Raw genomic sequence first — 22,867 nt, forward strand, 5'->3', positions numbered from 1 at the left:
CGATTAGACTAGGAAGGTTATTATTGTTATTAATTATATAAGGAGAAGGGGTGGGAGTTTATAAGTTGTACGTCTTCTCACTCCTTTTCGAATATGTATTATATGTCTTATGTTTAATTGTTGTGTTTATTTATTTTCTTCTGTTTGACATTCATATTCGAAATAATACATCAATCAATAATAATACTAATAATGCATTGGTTTTATACAGCACTTTTCTAAGTAGTCAAAGACGCGTAATAAAATCACAAAGTACTGGCTTCAAAACAGCAGTTCAGAAACCAATGGGTGACATCATCTTCCTCTGTCCACTAATTATGTATAGTCTACAGCTCTGACCTCCTTTTAGTTGTTGTTGTACAAAGCAGTATCCCGGTAACGCTTCCATCCAACCCAACCTGAGAGCTATGTAAACCATTTGCCTTCACCAAGTAGTCTTACCTAATATCCCACTGCCCCCCGACAACAATCCCCCCTCCTTCAAAACAGTTTCCTCCATCTGTCGGCCTGTAAATAGAACTGTGAGGAACAGAATCAGGGAAAACAAGCCCTGGGTCTGCGCTCTTATACTGAGTCCATTTACTGGCTAATTACCCTGGATGTCTTCTGGTAAACATATCACCTATTGAGTTTTATCAGGTGCATTAGGGCTGTTCACACCAACACCTCTAGACATCATTTTATATGTTTTCAAATATAAAATACTGTTTATGTTATGGCACGGCTTCATTATTTATGGTTATTATTTATTGAGAGATGTGCGCCTATGTATTATCCAGTATACCCAGATCATCATGATGTTAAATTGAATATTTAATCATCAGTCAATGTCAACCCATTGCTTTCTGTACTGCATTCATTCAGAGTTGGAAGGAAATCTTGAGAGATTATAATATTCATACTAGCTTTGACATAAGGGGGGGAGGTGGGGCCCTTGCATAATTCACAGGGCAACTTGCTAGATGAGCATATAGGGCCTTCCAGCTCTGATTAACTAAATGAACCACAGCATTTTGAGCCTTGCGTTTTAGTGAATTCATTAATAATGTAACATGTCACGTTGACAAGCCACTTAGCATAATGCATGTCCTGCTTTTTAATAAAAATCCATTGTGGTACTATTTTAGAAAGAAAGATATCTCAACTCAACTGCCTCCATCACTTGTTCCTGAAACAAAATGAGTGTATTTATAGAAGCTGTACCTACAATTTACTGTATGTTACCAGACAAGCAGGTCTCTGATTACTGGTTTAGATCGTAATATTAGTAATGTTATTTAACCCTTTCATGCATAGTGGTCACTACAGTGGACAGTTATTCCACATCTGTTCTCTTGTTTATTCATGGGTTTTGTTGTTTTAGTTCTATATCAGCCAACACAGTGGACACTTTTGTATCATCTCATACACTGACATTCATACAATTACAGTAACTTTGCTGTTCTTGATAAGGCAAATTTATTCGTATAGTACAATTCATACACATGCCTTACAAAAATGGAAAAGAGACAGGTTAAAAACACACAATTACAATTAAAACATAATCAATAAACAAATAATAATCAATTAAATTAAAAGAGAAGAGTGCAGATAGAACAGTTACAGTTGTCATATAAATCTGATCTGCAGTAACATGTTGAGTGTATATCAATTGCTAGTTATTATTAGACTTTAATTAAATGTTTTCTTAAACAAAAAGTTGTTTTTTTTTGTGTTTTTTTTGGGGGGTGGGTGGGTGGGTGGGTTTGCATATTATCTCCATGAAGTGAGTAATAACTAGTATTAGTGTATGATCAAATGTGAGGAAACATGAGATTAACTGCATTAAAAACAGTTTTTATTTCATAGTTTTCACACAGTTTATCACTTTCTGTCATTGCATTTTAAATACATGTTTCTTTGCTTCAAAAATTAAACGTATGGTGTCCAGCTGAGTGGACATTTTTGTAACTCCATAAAAAATAGGTTCATTAAAAAAATTTCAGTCACATTTTTTTTTTCATGCCTAAAGAGGAATAAAAACACTCAGGAAAAAAATCTTGACTAAGGTTTTCATAATTTATGCATGAAAGGGTTAAAGTGTACCTGAACTGGTCATGTTTACAACATTAATTGTGCTTTGTGTATTACTTATAAGCGAGAGAGGCATAAATTCAGTAAAAAAAATCACCATAAATGCACCACACTGAACCTGTTATTATGTGAATTATGGGCAGGGGCAGAACCTATGGGGGGCAGCCATTGCCGGCTATGAAGAAGGGACATACTATCATTGTTTCCAGGTGATCAAGTGTGAGTAAACAAGCAGCAGTCAGTGAGTGAGATTGAGTGGAACGTGTGTGTTTGCGCTTGTTTGTGCCAGCCGTAAGCTTTGCACTCCGCTATTGTCCTAGAGACGCGACCCAGTGCTGACCCATAATATGTAATCTTAGACGGGGTCAGTGACCAGTCCATCACAGCCCAGGTAATCGGACAATACAATGAGTCTGCGTCACTACTGGTGCGAGAACAGCCTATGAAGGCAGAGCAGTGATTGAGTACTTGACAACGAGCTATAATGTAAGTTACCTGATGGAACCGCTAGTATTATATGTGATCTTTTGAAATAGCTAGCAATGAAAATTCACTACAGGTAGCCTTTAAGTCTATGATAATGAAACGTTTAACAGAAGTGTTTGACCTTCTGTCATTCATTTTCCTCAATGAATGAGAGTGAAAGACAGTAGGAAGTATGAGCAGCATTAGCAAAAAAAAAAAAAAGAAAGAAAAGACCTATGAAAAAGGAAAATAAAACCTTTTTTCTGATTTGTTCACAGTGGTTATGTTCTAAAACACAAACACAACCACAACACTGATAGACTCTGCTAGTGCTGGTAGATGTGGTAGTTTTTATGTAATAAATGTACCTGTGATACAGTTCATTCCAAGGTTATAATAGTTTTGGATTTATCATTATAGTTTAGTTTATTTAGTTTTGACTTTTTTTTTCTCTAATTCAGTTAGTTTTAATTAGTTCTTAGAGCAGGTTTGCTAGTTTTTATTAGTTTTCATTATTTTCTAAATGCTTAGTTTTAGTTTAGTTTAGTTTTTTCATATATTTTATCTTCTTCGCCGTTGTATTCAAATGAATCCCAGACAGGACTCTGCTGCTTTTTCCCAACTTTAGTCTCCATGTTTCCAGGGGCGAGAAGACGACTCTAAACGACAAGTGACGAGAAGTGACGGACCATCATATGGTGCCAGCAATTGCTGACCAAAATTGCTTGATGGAAATAAATCGATTTCGTATCAATCCGACATTGATGAAGATGAAAACGAAGGGAATTTTATCCATAACTTTTATATGTTTTAGTTAGTTTTATAAGCACGCAATACAGTTTCAGTTAGTTCTCATTTTTTTCTTTTAATTATAATTTTTATTTATTTCAGTTCACAAAAATGTTTTTACAATTCTAGTTTTCGTCATTTCGTTAGTTTTCGTTAACAATAATAACCTTGGTTCATTCCTTCACTTTCTTGGTAAATTCCATTGGCGTTTTCAGTTGAATAACCTCTCAGTTGGCATGTCTGTTTCTGCACATGAAATTTAACACCATGGCAATGTGGCTCTATTGTTTATTTGTTGCTAGGTAACCCATTTCAATTCTATGATTCTGGGCAAGGGTATTGTATTCCATAATTACTAATATCTCCCAAAAATACTGGTCCTATCAACTTACTGTTTTTGCTAGTCTGTTCCTTGACCAAAAATACATAAGTATACCAAACTGCAGCAGTCAGCTCTTTCCAGATTTTATGTGATGCCCAAGACACACACAAACTAGAGTCTGCTTCCCTTTTATAATACAGATGAGAATGTTTTAGAGGGAATGCAGCTGGAGCACGTGTTTTCCATGTCTGCTGCATGTGTCATCCATAGGTTTTTGTTTGGCAGGTGACAGTCTAAGAGGTTCTGTAACTCTGTGTGTGCTTTGTCTGTCAGACTGAACTGAACCCCATTAATAGAGGTGAGTCAGAAGACCAAAATGAGCTTCGTGTGATGCTTTTAATGGATGGAGGTTTACACTCAGCGCTCACAGGTCGACACCCAGAAATATCAGGAACACTGCAAATGAAGAGGCAAACACTTAAAGTGAGCTGCATATCTGCGGGTAATCACACACTTTAACACACACTTTTAGAGGAGAAGTGATGATTAACAGGACTTATTATCATTGTATAAATCAGAATATTGTTTTTTATTATTAAGGGTAATCATATTTTACCTCTAAAAGTTTAAAGACTGTGTTTCTGATGTACCCCACAATCTGTTGAATCAGGAATACAACACTGTAAAAAAAAAAAACTAAAAAAAACAGTATTATTCCGGCAGCAGGGGTGCCAAAAAAATACTGTTAAATAATTGAAAATAACCATCTCATAAAAATACAGTAATTTTCCATAATTAAAATACAGTTTTTTTGCCCTAACTTTACATGAGATTTTGCATATTTTTTTACTTTTAATGTTTAATAAAGAAAATTTACATGTATTAAAACAATCAAATTACCTATAAATATTTATATAAATAATTTTCAATGAGACTAAGTTGTACAATCCACCGATAAAAACTGTATTTGGACAGTTAATCAGTGCTTATACATGTTATACATTTACAAAAATACATTTATTCAACATTTTTGTTGTGAAACCTCCTGTAATTACACAAGATATTTGTCAATTAACAAACAAGTCTTGTTAAACTTACAGAACAAATACTTCTTTTACAGTTAATTGTCAGTAATTTTATCTCATTTTATTGTTTTTTTTTACAGTATTAAACTTTTAATTAACAGTTTAATCTCATAAATAGAAAATAAATATTTGTGAAATTATGACACATTTGCAAATGCATTGTAACTGTATTTTTCTATGAAAAAGGAAACATTTCTTTTTTAAAAAATTAAAATTTTTTGGTTATTCACAGTTACAGTTTTTCATGTTATTTTCCATTTGACATGTAAAATCGCAGTTTATTTTTGTCATTTCATCGATATTTTCCTGTATCTTAAAAATACAGGAAAAATCTGTAACATAAACTGTAAAAATTCCGTTAAATTACAGATTTTTTTTACAGTGAAATTGAGACTCACATTTTATTACAGTACTTAGAATTTATTTTCCTGTCATCCTTTATTAGACTACTGGCTTCGCTGCTATCCCTGAAATGTACAAATATATATAACCATGTACTTAGCCTATATATGGGAAACAATCTCACTCCTTTAGATCCAGTTAATTGCTGGTTGGGTTATTCATATGTGTTTAGTTGCAGGTTCATGCTTATGCACTTACTTGTATTGAAACACATTGCACCTAACGCAGTCCCCTATGTGATTTACTGAACTTTGTGTTTTCCAGCTTTAACCCTTTCATGCATGAATTATAAGGACCTTAGTCGAGATTTTTTCCAGAGTGTTTTATTCCTCTTTAGGCATGAAAAGACAATGCAATTGAAATGTTTTTCAATCAACAAAAATGTCCACTCGGCTGGACACCATGCCTTTAATTTTTGAAGGTAAGAAACCATCATCAGAAAGTGATACACAGTGCAAAAACTGTGAAATAAAAACATACTCTAATACTAGTTGCTACTCACTTCATGGCGATAATATGCACAAAAAAAATTTTTGATCAAAACTGTTAATTACAGTCTAATAACAGTTAGCAAGTATTTACACTAAAACATATTACTGCAGATCAGGTTTATTAACCCTTTCATGCATGAATTATGAGAACCTTAATCAACATTTATTTTCTGAGTGTTTTTATTCCTCTTTAGGCATGAAAAAAAAAACGTGACTGAAAATTTTCTTATGAACCTATTTTTCATGGAGTTAAAAAAATGTCAGCTTGACACCGTGTGTTTAATTTTGGAAGCAAAGAAACGTGGATTTAATGATATATCATGTGAAAACTATGAAATAAAAACCCTTTTAATGCTGATAATCTGCTGTTTTCTCACATTTTAACATACTCTAATACTAGTCATTACTCACTTCATGGAAATAATATGCAAAAAAAAACACTTTTGTTTAAAAAAAAAAAACAAACAGTTAATTGCAGTTTAGTAACAATAACAAGCAATTGATTTTTTTTTTAGTTTAGTTTATTTTGAATATGCAACAAGACAAAGTAATCTTACTTAGTCCTTAGGAAAAAAAACAGGTAATAAGAGGTCATGGAAGAAAACAAAAAAACAAAAACAAAACTTATACAAACACATGACTTCATTTGCACATTCTAAAAGGAGCGGAGGAAGTATAATTTATTTAATCCCACCCCTTCAACACTCAAACATGTTACTGCAATCAGGTTAATCAAGAACAGCAAAGCTACACTAATGGTATAAATTACAGTGTATGGGATGATGCATAAGCGTCCACTGTGTCGACTGATATGGAACTAAAACAATAAAATCCATGAATATACAAGAGAACAGCCGGAGAATAACTGTCTACTGTAGTGACCACTATGCACGAAAGGGTTAAGAACAGCAAAGTTACAGTATCACTGTAAGCCTGGAATTTGTATTTACTAAAATGCTTTAATTACAATGGACTTAAATGATTTAAGTTTTATGATGTTACTATAAAATGTTCAGTATATTCTACTAATTTGTAGACATAGTTGAAAGTACGAAAAATTTTAAGTTGAATGGAATTAAATCACTAAGTTTTAGTCATGACCACACCTTTTTAGCTTCGCATTGCATTGTGGGTATTGGACATGTTGTTGAAAATGTGTTATTTTTATGTGCAGGGGTTCAGCGGGGCTGTGGTGTTAGTGTTAATTTGGATTTAATGTGTGTATTAGGCCTGTAACGGTACACGTACCGAACTGAACTGTTTCGGTACACACCTGTTCGGTTCGGTACACAGCTGTACCGAAACGGCACAGTATGTTGACAAAAAGAAAAAGGAACGAAAGACGTCGTTTGATGCGGAACTTTAAATCCGCGCAAGTTTCACACAGACATATTAAAGGACGCACACATTGACCCGAAATATGAAATAGTAGCTGATATAAGGTCAAAAAAACAACAAATATGATGTGAACCTGGAAGGAAGAGACTGAGTCCAGTTTGGATCAGTTCAGGTTCAGGTGAAAGACAACAGCGAGGAAAGAGACGCTGATAAGACGAACGTTGTTTGGCCCCTAGGAACTACGGTAGTTCTAAAACACACTAGCTCTGTCTGTGTCTCTCTCTCACGCATGCTGTATAACAGAGGAATAGAACTTGGAGTTCGACACTGAAAGTATATAAAAATAAAGTTTCACTTTCGTTTCACGCCAGCGTTAGTTACGTTAGTTATGGATCGGACCGCACCCCGCCCCCCCGGCTCCGACCAAAAAAAAAAAACAACAACAACAAACAAACCATCACCCCCCCCCCCCCCCCCCCCCACACACACACACACACACACACACACACACACACAAGTACACAAAATGTCCTAAACAGTTTGTTCTCTGTCCTAAAATAAATAATTTGGTTAAGTTTGTTGTCAGTGTTGCTCTTCAGTTCGTTTAAACAGAATACCAGTTTACCCTCCTGTTAATGTTGCAGTTCATGCAGATTTTCTTTGTTGATATTTTTATGCAGAATGTGAACTGACAGAACTGTGATTAGATTTTTTTTGTTTGTTCAAAACTACCTGTCAGGGAAAAGTGCAATACTAATGTATTTAGTAATACTAATAATTTATTTTGTTTTCTATTTGATTTATAGCAGCAGAATTATATTATTCCTGTTTTCCTATACTCTATTGTGTCCAAAAATTGGGGGGAAAATGTTCAAAAATTCATAAATGTATTAAAGACTTTTTGAGGGGTTTTCTTTCTTCCCGTGCTGAACCGGAAAAAACTGAACCGTGGCTTTGAAAACCGAAAACGTACCGAACCGAAAATTTTGTGTACCGTTACAGGCCTAGTGTGTATGTCAGTGTTTATTGGCCTTTTTGTGTTTGTTTTGGTATTTTTGTAGACCTGCACCATGAGTCAGAGCCATAGGAAGAACTATGGCTTTCCTGTTCATCTAAGATTGTTATTGTATAATGGAATCTTAATGTGTTGTCTATTTAAAAGCACTTCCTGTACTGGCAAATGACAGTGAGCAAACTTTTATTCATGCTACAACATAGTAAACTGAATAATTTCATAACTATTTTGGTCAGGAATAGGATTATGAGTTTGATTAACTTAAAAAAAAAGTTGTTTAATCAATGATAAATTAATCTGGATACAATTGAGAAAATTAGTCAGTGTAACCTAAAATGCTGAGTTGAATGGTTGGATAGTGGGGTTGATTTTACAACAGATTTAAAGTACAAATAACTTGTCTTTTAGTGTTTTCTACTTAATAGTTTAAGTTCAATACTTTTAGCATTAAAGTTGAACCTACTTAAACCAATTGATTAGTCGATCATTACTCAAATCATTTAAGTGCAATCACTTGTCTCAAATTTTTGGAGTAAACTCTACTTCTCCGGGCTTACAGTGTAACGGGATGAATTGCAGTGTTTGGGATGGTGCATAAGTGTCCTCTGTGTTGGCTGATATGGAACTAAAACAACAAAACCCATGAATATACAAAAGAACAGCTGTAGAATAGCTGTCCACTGTAGTGACCAGTATGCATGAAAGGGTTAAGTAGAAAACTCTGGAGTATCACACATGAAAGTAGGCCGAGATGAGGCCACATGCCAGTATCACTTCGTGCGCATTAACAGATGGGGGAGCCATTGTCTCGCATGTAGTTACAATGACGTTGCCCTCCACCCCCCACCCCACCCCCAAACATAGACACAAATACATAAACACTCACAATTTTTTTTTATTACACTACACATATTGTTATTTTAAGGGCTTTGTCTAGTGTGTGTTAAAGTACAGATGTGATTTCTTCAATGTTACACATATTTGCCATGTGCGTAAAAGACGCAGTTTCTATAGGTTCAATGTTAAAATGACAATGACTACATTTCATTCTAAGCATCACTGTTGCGTTTTTTTTCCATCTTAATCGCCTGTATTTGCTTATTATTTGTTAACCTAACACAGGACAGAGTGCTGGATCCAAAACAAAGCCCGTTAACCGGAGCCTGTTGCGCACACTCACACACAGGCCTATGTAAATTTGGTGGCGCACGCATGGCGCACAAAGCCAAAGATAGAGTAACAAATCAGGAATTTCCCTCCTGCCACTCCTGAGAGCGCAAGAGCGGACAAAAGTTACGGATTAAGTGCTCCTCATCGGAGAGAAAAGGGACACGAAGGGAAAAAGAAGATAATTTTCTTCAGTGTTTTTGTCCAGGTTTTTCATCAGTTCACACTTTTCCGACCGCCTTGAAGACACTTTTGGAAAATAGTTGCTTTTCCTGTCATTATGTCTGCGGACGCATCAGTTTGGCAAGATGACCTCTTTTAGAGCTGTCTGTGGAAGTAAAGGCGCACCGCACAAAAACAGCGTTTGTCAAGAACACGGTGGCTCTCAAGTTGGTGTTTTATAACTTTTTCAGCTGCTGTTGCTGCTCACTTTTTTTTTTTTTTTTTTTTTTTTAAAGCTGCTGAGTCTCTTGATGGCGTAGGTGGTGGCAAGACTGTTAAAACACTTTCTTGGCCTCGGATTTTATATTTATAAAGCAATTACTGAAGGATTATGTGCGTAAAAACAACCCGGAGTGCGTAAAATCCAGTAAAAAAAAAAAAAAAAAATCACCATTATCACTTTTGAGGAAGGAAAATGCGGAGTGAAAGAGGCGTCTAGAAGGATGCTGCTGCTTGTACAATGGAACTGAAGAACTGTTTTGCTGTTGTTGCGCTGGTTTGTCTGTATTTTTGCTCAACTTTCAGCCAAGAACTCAACCTTAAAGGCAAGAATGTATGCAAAGCACCTGGGTAAGCACCTTTTGCAAAATTAAAAAAAAAAAAAAAAAAAGTGGGTTTGTAATGCAAAATCAGCCAGTTTGTAAGCCTGTTTATGTCATTTTCTGCTTCAGTTTAAGCTGTAAGGATGTGAATTGCATGGAAAACGCGTGAATCCATCCTACTCTTTAGGTATTTGTTTAGAATTAACTGAGTAAAATGGGAGTTTAAAGCAGAGTTGGGGACAATACAACTTTTTGGCAGGCCTGGACAATTACACGAATAGCGGGAAGAACCTCTAAAGTTTGGAAATCAACAACTTTGTTCATTCTGTAAACTTTAAAAAAAAAAAACTCATATTCCAAGTGTACTCTGGTATAGGTTTAACACCCGGTGGTTTATTTCATCTTGACCACTTTCTTTTTCGACATAATGTTCACAGTCCACCACAGCAACAGCAGCAGGAGGAGGAGGAGTCCATGGAATAAAAGCAGCTATACAGATGTGTGCATCTGGAACGTTTCATGTTTGCATTTTCTCTAAAGGGGGCGCCCTTGCAGACCTGACACCATTAGTGTCATGGGTTAATAAAGCGTTGTGGTTGGCCATGCATGCAGAATGTACACACAGTCTTATTAGAGCATACAAAGCAACTCAACTTAAGATTCAAAAGTTTATTTACCATTTGTGCATACACATATAGGAACTATTTTGCAGTCATTCAGGGAGTAAAAAATACAAGAAAAACACATAATTCTATTTAAAAATAATAATAATAATACAATACATACATCTATAAATATATAAAAGTGCATAAAAACTTTATATAAAAGGGGAAAGATGAGACCATTGTGTTTTGATCACGCTACAAAAATCTTCTCAAAAGTCTCGTTTTGATTTGGTGTTTTCAGAATAACACTCATTTGTTTGTGAATTTGCTGCTATTTTAACCCTTTCGTGCATACTGGTAACTACAGTGTACAGCCATTCTCCAGCTGTTCTCTTGTATATCCATGTTTTATGTTGTTTTAGTTCCATATCAGCCAACACAGTGGATACTTATGTACCATCCCATACACTGGAATTCATACCATTACTGTAACTTTGCTGTTCTTGATAAACCTGATCTGCACTAACATGTTTTAGTGCAGGGGTGTCAAACTCATTTTGTTGAGGGGCCACATTCAGCTAAATTTGACCTGAAGTGGGCCGAACCAGTAAAATAATCACATAATAATATAGAAATAATGTCAACTCCAAACTTTTCTCTGTGTTTTAGAGTGAAAAAAGTAAATTTACATTATGAAAAGGTTTACATCTACAAACTCTCCTTTCAAAAGATGTGAATAACATGAACAAACTGAAAAAATAAGTGTCATTTTAACAATATTCTTCCTCAGTTTATCATTTACACATGTATATTATAACTTACAGATCGCAGTGGATCTACAAACACACAAAACATTTAATAACAGGCAGAATATTGTTAAAATTACACTTACTTCTCTTAAGAAATTTCAGGTTGTTCAAATTTGTTCAGGTGATTCCCTTTTTTTTTTTTTTTTGTTTTTTTGCAAAATTATACTTTGTTTTAGTGTAAATACATGAAAATATTTACATTTACAAAGAGAAAAATGTGGAGTTGTCATTATTTATATGTTATTATGATAGTATTTTACTGGTCCTCACTTGAGATTGAATTAGTCTGAATGTGGAACCTGAACTAAAGGAATGTTAATATCTTCAGTGTAATTTTTGCATTTCACAAATTCATCCCAAGGGCCGGACTGGACCCTTTGGCGGGCCGGATTTGGCCCCCGGGCCACATGTTTGACACCTGTGTTTTAGTGTAAATCAGTTGCTAATTGTTGTTAAGACTGTAATTAACTACTTTCCTAATCAAAAAATTGTCCTTTTTTTGCATATTATCTCCATGAAGTGAGTAATAACTAATATTAGAGTATGATAAAATGTGAGCTGCATGAAAAATATTTTTATTTCATAGTTGTCAAACAGTATATTACTTTTTGATGACTGGTTTTAATCTTTGCTTCAAATATTAAATGCATTGTGTCCAGGTGAGTGGACATTTTTGTAACTTCATGAAAAATAGCTTCATAAAAAAAATTCAATTACATTGTTTTTTTTTATGCCTAAAGAGGAATAAATACACTCAGGGGGGAAAAAAATCTTGACTAAGGATCTCAAAATTCATGCATGAAAGGGTTAAAAGGAAAACATCTGCGTCAACAAATACTGACTACAACATCTAAGGTCTTTTCTGTTATTTTCTAACATGCATCATATTAAGAAATCATCTGCTAACATTAAAAACAAGGAACTTGATTTTCTTGTAATACCTCTCTTCTAGTCAGGAGCAGAAAGAGGAAACTGTACAAGTAAAAATAAATAGGTGAGGTAGCAGGCATATTTCTTGGGGAAAAAAAAAATGTTGAAATAGCTTATCTGAAATGCTACATTCAGCATTTTATGTGCAGTCAGAATGAAATATAAAGCAATCAGGAGCTGCTCCTCAAACTACATTGTGTTGTTGTCTCATAAATTCCACTTTTGCTTCGCTGGGAATTAAAATGCTTGTTTTTTCTACTAGAAGAAAAGTAATATTACAGCCTTATTTTAGGGCTTTGTGAAGATTTTTTTTACTGTGATCAATGTAGTTTTGGCCTTTTACAAGTTTGACATTTGGCCCTCCTTTGGATATATGAAAATGATTGAAAAGTGTTAGCATGGTGCCCCGGGTGCTCTTATCTAACATTCATTATATTGAGATTTCCACCCACTATTCACTTGGTTTCTTTGACTTGAATGGTTTGAATAGTAGGAAGCACATCAGCACTTGTCATTACTAGTCAGAATTTGCAGTATAAACAGCTGGATTTGTATGCAGTGCCAATGCACATTTGGCGGCTTCAGCACTCTTTTTTTAATTTCTTTCCAATCCCGATGAATGTAAGATAAATGTGTTTTTCAATCACAGAAAGCGCAGCCATTGAAGTGTGTGTATAGAGCACATTCTTTTCAATAATAACCACATACAAATGGGAGTTTAATTTTGCCTCTTATCATTCAGCACAACAGTGAATGTAATCTTTCTTCTTCCCTTTGCGCCGACGTGGATCGACTCTGTGTTAAAGGTCAACAAGGGTCAACCCCGTACATATTGACTGGAGTTTGTCAGAATCAGTGGCAGTAAGTTGACTCCCAGAACTACATAGACTGTTAAAAAAAAACACTTTGGAGTCGTCTTTTTTAAAATGTATTTATACATTTCCAAGTGAAAGCGCTCAGCTGTTATCTGAATCTCCACCACACGCTTCATTTTGGGTAGGATAAAAAAACAGTGTTGATCTCTGCTCATTGACTGTAAGCGCGCTGCCATCTTCAAACGCTTTTGGGGGAAGCTGACGTGTTGCAGGGGCCCCACAGAGGTCACAGGCATGGGAGGAAGAGGAGAAACATCCGTCTTTTCCTGACAGGCCTTAAACTTGGCTGCAATATGTTGTTGAATATTCACACTCCTCCGTGGTCTCTTTGGGGAGGCTGACAAACCAGCCAAGAAGTGAGGATTAAGGGCTTGCGAATGTGCATACAGTATTTAGTTAAATGCCTATATTCTGATAATTACACCGCCGTTGGATTTGCATATGTGTCACGTACAATGCCCTGCGACGTTTGCAGAATCTGACATCGCCACATCAATAAGAAGTGGGTGCTTCTATGAAACTGGGTTCGTTTTGGTACGTGGCACTCTGCCAGCGTTTTTTTAAACCCAACTAGAAAAGCACTTGGAGAGCGCAGACCTCCGCCAAGGCAGATCAACCCCTCTCCCGATCACCACCAAAATGTAATCATTTGTTCCTTGTGCCAGTATCAACATTTCCTGAAAATTTCATCCAAATCCGTTCTTAACTTTTTGAGTTATCTTGCTAACAGACAAACCCCGATGAAAACATAACCTCCGCCATTCCTTGTTTGGTTTCCTTATACTCTTACTCTGAGCCATCCCAAAATTAACACATTTTTAATCAAATATTGGGGCCAAAAACAGGACCAAAATTGGGACAACTTTTTAAGTTATCTTGCTAATAGACAAACCCTGATGAAAACATAACCTCCGCTGTTCTTTGTTTGGTTTCCTTATGCTCTTACTCTGAGCCATCCCAAAATTAATACATTTTTAATCAAATATCGGGGCCAAAAATAGGACCAAAATTGGAACAACTTTTTGAGTTATTTTGCTAACAAACCCCGATGAAAACATATCCTCTGCCGTTCCTTGTTGGGTTTCCTTATACTCTTACTCTGAGCCATCCCAAAATTAATACATTTTTAATCAAATATTGGGGCCAAAAATAGGACCAAAATTGGGACAACTTTTTGAGTTATCTTGCTAACAAACAAACCAACACACCCTGATGAAAACATAACTAGAAGCACTCAGAGAGCACAGACCTCCGCCAAGGCAGATCAGTGCCCCCCCCAATCGCCACCAAAATTTAATCATTTGTTCCTTGTGCCAGTATCAACATTTCCTGAAAATTTCATCAAAATCCATCCTTAACTTTTTGAGTTATCTTGCTAACAGACAAACCCCGATAGAAACATAACCTCCACCGTTCCTTGTTTGGTTTCCTTATACTCTTACTCTGAGCCATCCCAAAATTAATACATTTTTAATGAAATATCAGGGCCAAAAATAGGACCAAAATTGGAACAACTTTTTGAGTTATCTTGCTAACAGACAAACCCCGATGAAAACATAACCTCCGCCGTTCCTTGTTTCATGTTCCTATACTCTTGCTCTGAGCCATCCCAAAATTAATGAATTTTTAATCAAATATTGGGGCCAAACATAGGACCAAAACTGGGACAGGAAAAGCTACCAGTAGGTGTCAGTGCATTTGATCTGGAAAACATGGCTTGAAATGGTCTTGTGTTTCCATATTATTTCATTTATGTCATTCATGGATGTGCATTCCATCATCAGATATTCAATAATCATCAGGTGAACAAACATTTACACACCCCTTTGCTCAAAAAGGAGCAGGATGAAGAAAATCTTATATTTCCTGCCCCTCCTCTAAATAATAATAGCCTTAATGGTTAGCTACACACAACTACCTTTAAAGTCAGACAAACCAAACAAAATACATCCAAAGATAATACAAAATGAATACAAAACCAAGAGCAAAACTACATATCCAGAAAGTACAAAACAAACAAAACATAGGTAAATATATACCTGACAAAATGATGCAAAATAATTACGATACCAGACCAAAATAAGTTAATAAATATGTCACAAGATGCAAAACTAATACAAAGCAAAATGTAAAGATGTGTAACTGCTCATATAGTCTCAATAATTTTTATTCTGGTATAAATAAAGACATTGTGTTAAATTTGACGATTTTAGTAGTTTTTCTAATCCAGACATGGGTTTTTCATGAACCTCAGTCTCAGTCCAGGTTTCGTGTGTAACCCATCGTGTCCACTGGTGTTTCATGCAGTACCTGCCCATTAAAACACAAATAAATCGCGAGGGATTTTGCAACAGCGGCCATTTTTGTGAAACACTGCCTTGCATAATTAGTTCAATTCCCAAAATGTACCTGTGAGAGAATAAAAAGATATTAGAAAAAACAGTAGCGTGTAATTTTCGTGTCCTTTTTACCATGTTACGTGTGGATTTTTGTATAAACAACTTTATTTAAAAATGTGTTTTATCTGAAAAATCCAAACCCAAACTTGCTTCATAACATTAGTCTACATCTGGTTTGAATTTTTTAGCCTCTCTGTCCTGTTTTTAGGGACTGTTTCATAGAAGCACCCAAGTACAAGATGAAAGAGCCGGCTGTGTTGGGCGTGGATGCTTTGATATGTGTGTTTGTTTTACCGTAGATTACCTTCATCTTCTTCCTCTCGTTTCTGAATCTCATAACTTGGTTTGCAGGTCGTCAGGATCGGTGTGCTGCAGTGGATGGGGGCAGCTAGGGGACGAATGCCTGACACGTATGTACCAGATCGAGGGATAACATTTATCATCACCTGTCATACGGCTCATTGTGTAAGCCCTTTGAATAATACTGCCTTTTCTTATTCGCCTTAGCTCTCTGCGAAGGAAACTTCACCTGCAAGGAAAAGGAGGTGTGTGTCAGGCCCAATGAATGCCGCTGCCGACATGGATATTTTGGAGCCAGCTGTGACACTAGTAAGATTCTTTTTTTTTTTTTTTTTTTTTTTTTCTCCAGCATTTCCACATTTTATAAGCTGAGTGTCTTGGCTATAGTTAGTGGAACATGTTTCACCTTGTAAATTTATTTGTGTATGATGTCTGATATGATGTTTTCTGAAAAACACTCAAAACATACAGTGGAATATTAATGATAATCCTAAGAATAGGACTGCACAAGATGACAGAAACTAGATTTTATGCACATTTGTAAGAGTTCTTTTATATTATAACAATTTTCCTGAAGTGAGATTGAAAGAAAATTGTTGTACATCCCCTGCATAGTATCACAATTTACATAATATACTATATCACATTACCAGATTCTGCAACTACAGCCCTGTTTTTATACACAATTACATTTTTTTTTATTCTTTAACCCTTTATAGGGCACTCAGAGAAAAACTCTGAAATTCAAAATCTCAACTTTAGCGTGTTATTGCAGAACATAACATGACTTTATTACTTTTGTGAACATTTTTCAAAATGTTTTATTAGTTACTTTCTCATTGACCCTCAAATTTCGCAAATGTAAGTTGCGTATAAAAATTTATCTAATGGAAAAATGACAGTTTCACCAAAAGTCTCATTGTTCATTTTTAAAAGTTTTTGCACTGGCAAGAGGTGTTTTTTTTTTTTTGTGCATAGCGCGAATGGTATATCATGCAAAACTGCAATGGAAAGACCTTTTTACGCAACTAGAGTCACATGAATAAATAAAAAGGATGTTGACGGACGTTACAACAAGCGAAGAAGAGTTTTAAAAGAAACATGGCGTGGTATGTGTGGACACACCAGGAAACTGAATCCTTTTTTAAATTTAGTACGGGATAGAGGGGTAATATATAATAATAATGAATATATCTGTAAATCAACGTGATATTTATGTTTGTCACTATGTTTATGCAATGACTTCTCATGTCATCTCGCGATAATAAATTAAAAAAAACCTTCGCATTTGTGATTAAATGGAAAAACTGACATTATGCACTTCTGGGTTTTTTTGACATTTAGTAAATATTGGTAAAGTTTTGCACATATGTCCAAAACAAAAGTAACTATTGTCATGTAGACAATCAACGTCAATGAAGTTACCATATTTGGTTCCTTGCCCATAAGTGGCAAAAAAAAAAAAAAATCCAAGAATTTTATAAAAATACTAGAAAAACAGATGTAAGGTGAAAGGAACATGTATTTTTTCGACCATTAGACCAACATAAGTGCTGATCCAGACCCCTGTCCACATCCACATTCTCCCTTTGAACATCATTCCTTACATTAGTACCATTACTTCATGGTACCTAACAAAGCAGGTCCACCCACTGTTCATGCAGAGGTGGACCTTACAGACCCTGCAGACCACATTGGACCTGAGATTGTTGACTCACTGTACTCAGTGGAACTGTTACTTTCACTGTCTTGTAATGTGTGGAAATGACCAAAAATAGTCACTTACCCGATAAAAGGTTTAAGTGGTATAAGTCTTTCAATACCCAATATTCTTTGTATTTTTAGATTATTAAATTGTTGCTTGTTGGATTTTTGTATGATTTTTGTTGTTTATATTTCTTTACTCTAGTAGAAGTCGTCGGAAATAATACCAACGATCAACTTGTTTACTGAAGAAAAAGTGAATTTATACTGGCTTTGACATGTAGTCAGAAGTAAACAGTGGTGGGTTTGAAGGACATTTCTGCCATCTGTTTGTGTGCAAGAAAAAAACAAAAAACGGAACCTCATGTTATATTAATATAACATGAAAACTATTATACCCATCTAACTTGAAATAAAATAAGAAACTGTAGACTCAGCATCATGAACTGTGTGTCAGTTTTCAATGTCAGCGACGCAACATGAAGTTTTATCATGCCTTATGTCAGCAGTGTAGTCGCTCTGTCATGGCCGTTTCATCTCGCTGTGCGTTTCATGTCATTTTTATCTTATGTGATGTGCACAGATGGACACACCAACAGATTTAGTCCTTTCCATTTAAGCTGAAGTAAATGGATTCAGTAAACTTAACCCTTTAGAGGGCACTCATAGAAATACTCTGAAATTTAAAATTTCAACCATAGTGTGTTATTAGAGGACGTAACAAGACTTTATTACTTTTGTGAAATTTTTCAAAATGTTTTATTGTTATGTAGAAAATCAAGGTCAATGAAGTAACCATATTTGGTTCCTTGCCCATAAATGGCCAAAAAAAAAAAAATCATAGAAGTAGAAGACAGGATAGAGGGGTAATATATAATAATAATGAATATATCTGTAAATCAACACGATATTTACATTCGTCACTATGTTTATGGACTGCCCTCTCATGTCATTTTGCGATAATAAATTTAATTGATTTAATGGAAAATCCGACTTTACGCACTTGTGTTTTTTCGACATTTAGTAAATATCGGTAAAGTTTGCGCAGATGTTCAATGGAAAAGCAACTATTGTCATGCAGACAATCAAGATCAATAAAGTTTCCGTATTTGGTTCCTTGCAAAAAAAAAAAAAAAAAAATCCAAGAATTATTTATAAAAATACAGGAACAACACATATAAGGTGAAAGGAACATGTGTTTTAGAACATTAGAACATGACTTTTAGAACATTTGACCAACATAAGTGCTGATCCAGACCCCTGTCCACATCCACATGATCCCTTTGAACATCATTCCTTACATTAGTACCATTACTTCATGGTACCTAACAAAGCAGGTCCACTCACTGTTCATGCAGAGGTGGACCTTACAGACCCTGCAGACCACATTGGACCTCAGAGTGTCGACTCACTGTACTCACTGGTACTGTTGATGTCACTGTGTCATAACATTTGCGTAAATTCACATGTTGTGAATTTTTTTATTTAGTGAACAGAGTAAAAGTAAAAAGTTGCTAGAAAGAGGGCGATATATAGACCATACTTTCTATTACTACAGTACTGTTCAAGGTTATAATAGTTTTGGATTTTTCGTCATAGTTTAGTTTTATTTAGTTTTGACTTTTTTTTTCTCAAATTCAGTTAGTTTTATTTTGTTTGTAGAGCAGGTTTGCCAGTTTTTATTCGTTTTCGTTATTTTCTAAATGCTTAGTTTTAGTTTAGTTTTAGTTTTTTTTTTTTCTATCTTTTATCTTTTTCACTGTCGTATTCAAATAAATCCCAGACAGGACTCTGCTGCTTTCTCCCAACTTTAGTCTCCATGTTTCCAAGTAGAGTGGGGACCAGAAGACGATTCTAAATGACAAGTGTTTAGAAGTGACGGACTGTTAAATATCATATGGTGCCAGCAGCTAAAATTGCTCGAGGGAAATAAACCGATTTCGTATCATTCTGACATTAACAAAGATGAAAACGAAGGGAATTTTATCCATAATTTTTATCCATTTTAGTTAGTTTTGTAAGCACACAATACAGTTTCAGTTAGTTACCATTTTTTCCTTTTAATTATAGTTTTTATTTATTTCAGTTAACGAAAATGTTTTTACAATGCTAGTTTTCGTCTTTTCGTTAGTTTTCGTTAACAATAATAACCTTGGTACTGTTATATGTGGACCATTTCTAACGACTGCTCTGTCTTTTAACAGAATGTCCTGCTCAGTTTTGGGGTCCTGACTGCAAGGGGAAATGTAACTGTTACCCCAATGGCCAGTGTGATGACTTTACCGGAGCGTGTACCTGCAACCATAACCGTTGGGGTCCTAACTGTGAGAATGCGTGTCTTTGCCAAAAAGGAAAGTGTGACCAAGACACGGGCAAATGCACATGCCACCCTGGCGCCTGGGGTCCCCAGTGCAACAACAACTGCTACTGTAGTGTCAACTCAGTATGCGACGCGATGACAGGACGGTGCCAGTGCAACCCCGGCTGGACGGGAAGGAACTGCGCCATCCAATGTAACTGCAATAACTCACCGTGTGACCAGTTCACAGGACGCTGCCAGTGTCGGGAGCGTCTGTGGGGCCCAAGGTGTGAACGATACTGTCAGTGCATCCACGGCAAGTGCAACCAGGCGGACGGCTCATGTACCTGCACACCGGGGTACCGTGGGAAGTTCTGCAGGGAACCGTGTCCGGCCGGGTTCTACGGTCAGAACTGCAGGAACAGGTGGGAGAAAGAACTTGGCAGAAATCAAATGTGGCATTTCAGAAACACAGGAAACATGTCGTTTTACAGATGCCTGTCCTGCCTGATAATCTACGTCTATATAATGGTGTGGTTTTGTGGTTTTGGTAGGAAATAAGACTTGATATATGTAACAGCTGATAATACTTAAAATATCTGAACCTGTTACTTAATGGAGCAATAATAAAGTAAGCTTTGGGAGTTGGTTCACATTATACCGCAATCATCTGCCAACATGTAAAAGCAATTCAGGTTAAGTGCTTTACCTTTCATAGACTATGCTGTTCTCACACAAAAAGTGTCTATAAACCAAAGTGAACACAGAGTTCAGGGTTGTTTGTCTTCTTTGTGAGTAATAACAGCTACAAATTAAAGCAAAGTAATCCAGATGATTCCTACCTCCTTTTAAAACACTTTTTCTGTATTAATTGAGACCTAAGAGTTTTTTTTTGTTTTTTTTTTTTAGATTTTTAACCCATAAAGACCCAAACATCCACCGGCGACCATAATAAACTCCTGATCTAAACTGTTCAATACCTGTTGATCCACTAATCCTATGGATACATGTAAATAATTGGTGTAAAATGCAGTTTGTCATCTTTTCATTGATTCAAACATTGGAGCTGGAGATGGAGACGCTTGTTTTTATGTTCAGTTAATGATGTATTTTACTGTATAAGTCACTTTTTTTCAGTTTTCTCTGTTTTTGATCTAGTATTCAACTTTTAACTTCAGCTTTTATGAACATCTGTGCGATTACAGTACATTAAATATAGAAAAATACCTAATTTTCACTTAAAAATGCTAAATACGGAGCATAATATTATGCTAAACAATGATAAGTCACTTAAAAAAGGTTAAATATAGAGAAAAATGAATTGGAGAACCGCCACAAAAGCTGCACTGGGTCTTTATGGGTTACATTATAAAGCAGGCTAATGGATAATATATTTTCCTGTTTTTTTTCTGATAACAGGTGTGGGCATTGTAAGGGCCAACAGCCTTGTAAGGTGACAGAAGGACGCTGCATCACCTGTGATAGAGGCTGGAACGGGACACGGTGTGATCAGCTTTGCTTTAAAGGTTTCTTTGGGGAAAACTGCCAAGAAGTGTGTCCCACCTGTAAAGACGGTCACCACTGCGACCCTATTCACGGCAAATGCTCTCACTGTAACCCCGGCTGGATTGGAGACAGGTAAGACATCATACACGGCACTAAAAATAATGACATGATGTTCGTGTTTTGGCGCTAAGCTCGTCTTTCATCTTGCACACTGCTTTTTCATTTTCAAAGACGAACATTACAGCAGTGCCTTTAAGCAGTAGCTACTGTGTGCCATTTTCCACATGCTATCTATAATGTTCCTGACTCACACTGCCAGGCTTGATAATGACTGTAATCATGGCATTCCTTTTGTGTTTGATAGGTGTGAGGTGCGCTGCCCCAACGGCACGTATGGCGAGAACTGCGAGAACAACTGCAGTCACTGCTTTAATGGTATCTGTCACATTGTCACTGGGGAGTGCTTGTGTGACCCGGGCTTTTATGGAACCTAGTAAGTGATAAAACACCTCATATCTTAAAAAAAATAATGTATGTACATGCAGTTTTACGGTGCATAATCTAAAGGGCCTCATGGCTTTTATATGATGACTGGGAACGCAAAGGAAGCATGTTTGTATCTTGAGTTTTTGCTCCAGTAACTGTTGCTACAACAACGAACTGATTCAGTGGAGCCAAATCGATTCGGAAAAACGTTGGCAATGAATTCGGCAGTTGATTCGCTGGGTCTTGAGCACGTTAGTATTGAGGCATGCCCGCACGCTGTGTAGTGTATTAGAGGAAAACACAGAGTAGCATGGCTGAGGCTTCGGAAACTGGGTCAGATTTTTAAAACTACGTTTACATTATTGTTATTTTTTTATTTTTTTTATTTTTATTTTTATTTTTTTTTGGTATTGGTTTATTGTTCTTATTTGTTGTTGTTTTTAATTGTACAGCTTTTCATGTTTTCATGTATTCTTGTATTTTATTCTTTTATTTAGGTTTTATCTGTTCCTCTGTATTTTTATTTATTTATTTATTTATTTATTTATTTATTTTACAGTTCTGTCTTTTAATCTATTCTTGTATTGTGGTTTTTATTTATTTTTCTGTACAGCACTTTGGTCCAGGGTGGTTGTTTTAAAGTGCTTTACAAATAAAGTTGGATTAGATTGGATCGGATACATTATGTTCCCGGTGGCCATGGCAGCCCCATTTGGCCAAAACGTAGTGCTCCGTTTATGTAACAAAACATGAATAAAAAAAAAAAAAATGGCCAAAATCCCATGGCGCACTATGTGTCAGGCAAACGGGGCTGCCATGGCCACCGGGAACATAATGTAAACCTAGCTTAAGATAGCCTACTAGCCTGCGAGCTAGTTAGACACTATCGTCATAATTATAGCATTTTCATCCATCTCCGTTTATCAGGCCACCATTAACATTACCTATTGTTGACTGGAACTAATACATACAATGCTAGTTTGATAGCCTATAAACAGAGCTGGTTGAAGACTGTAGCTTGCTAGTCTGTAGCCATAACAAGT

General features: G+C 35.9%; 1 protein-coding gene across 1 annotated transcript in view; it reads left to right on the plus strand.

Moving 5' to 3' along the window:
- Nucleotides 1-9,191: 9,191 nt before the first annotated feature.
- Nucleotides 9,192-22,867, plus strand: part of scarf2 (scavenger receptor class F, member 2) — a 35,646-nt gene continuing 21,970 nt past the window's right edge. The window contains exons 1-6 of the mRNA XM_030144280.1: nucleotides 9,192-9,939; nucleotides 15,881-15,939; nucleotides 16,037-16,138; nucleotides 19,738-20,257; nucleotides 21,252-21,470; nucleotides 21,703-21,831. Of these exons, the coding sequence (XP_030000140.1) occupies nucleotides 9,830-9,939; nucleotides 15,881-15,939; nucleotides 16,037-16,138; nucleotides 19,738-20,257; nucleotides 21,252-21,470; nucleotides 21,703-21,831 (1,139 nt within the window). The 5' untranslated portion in view covers nucleotides 9,192-9,829. The remainder of the gene's footprint in view (nucleotides 9,940-15,880; nucleotides 15,940-16,036; nucleotides 16,139-19,737; nucleotides 20,258-21,251; nucleotides 21,471-21,702; nucleotides 21,832-22,867) is intronic.

This window comes from Sphaeramia orbicularis, chromosome 9 (assembly GCF_902148855.1).
Source record: "Sphaeramia orbicularis chromosome 9, fSphaOr1.1, whole genome shotgun sequence".
Classification (NCBI taxonomy): domain Eukaryota; kingdom Metazoa; phylum Chordata; class Actinopteri; order Kurtiformes; family Apogonidae; genus Sphaeramia; species Sphaeramia orbicularis.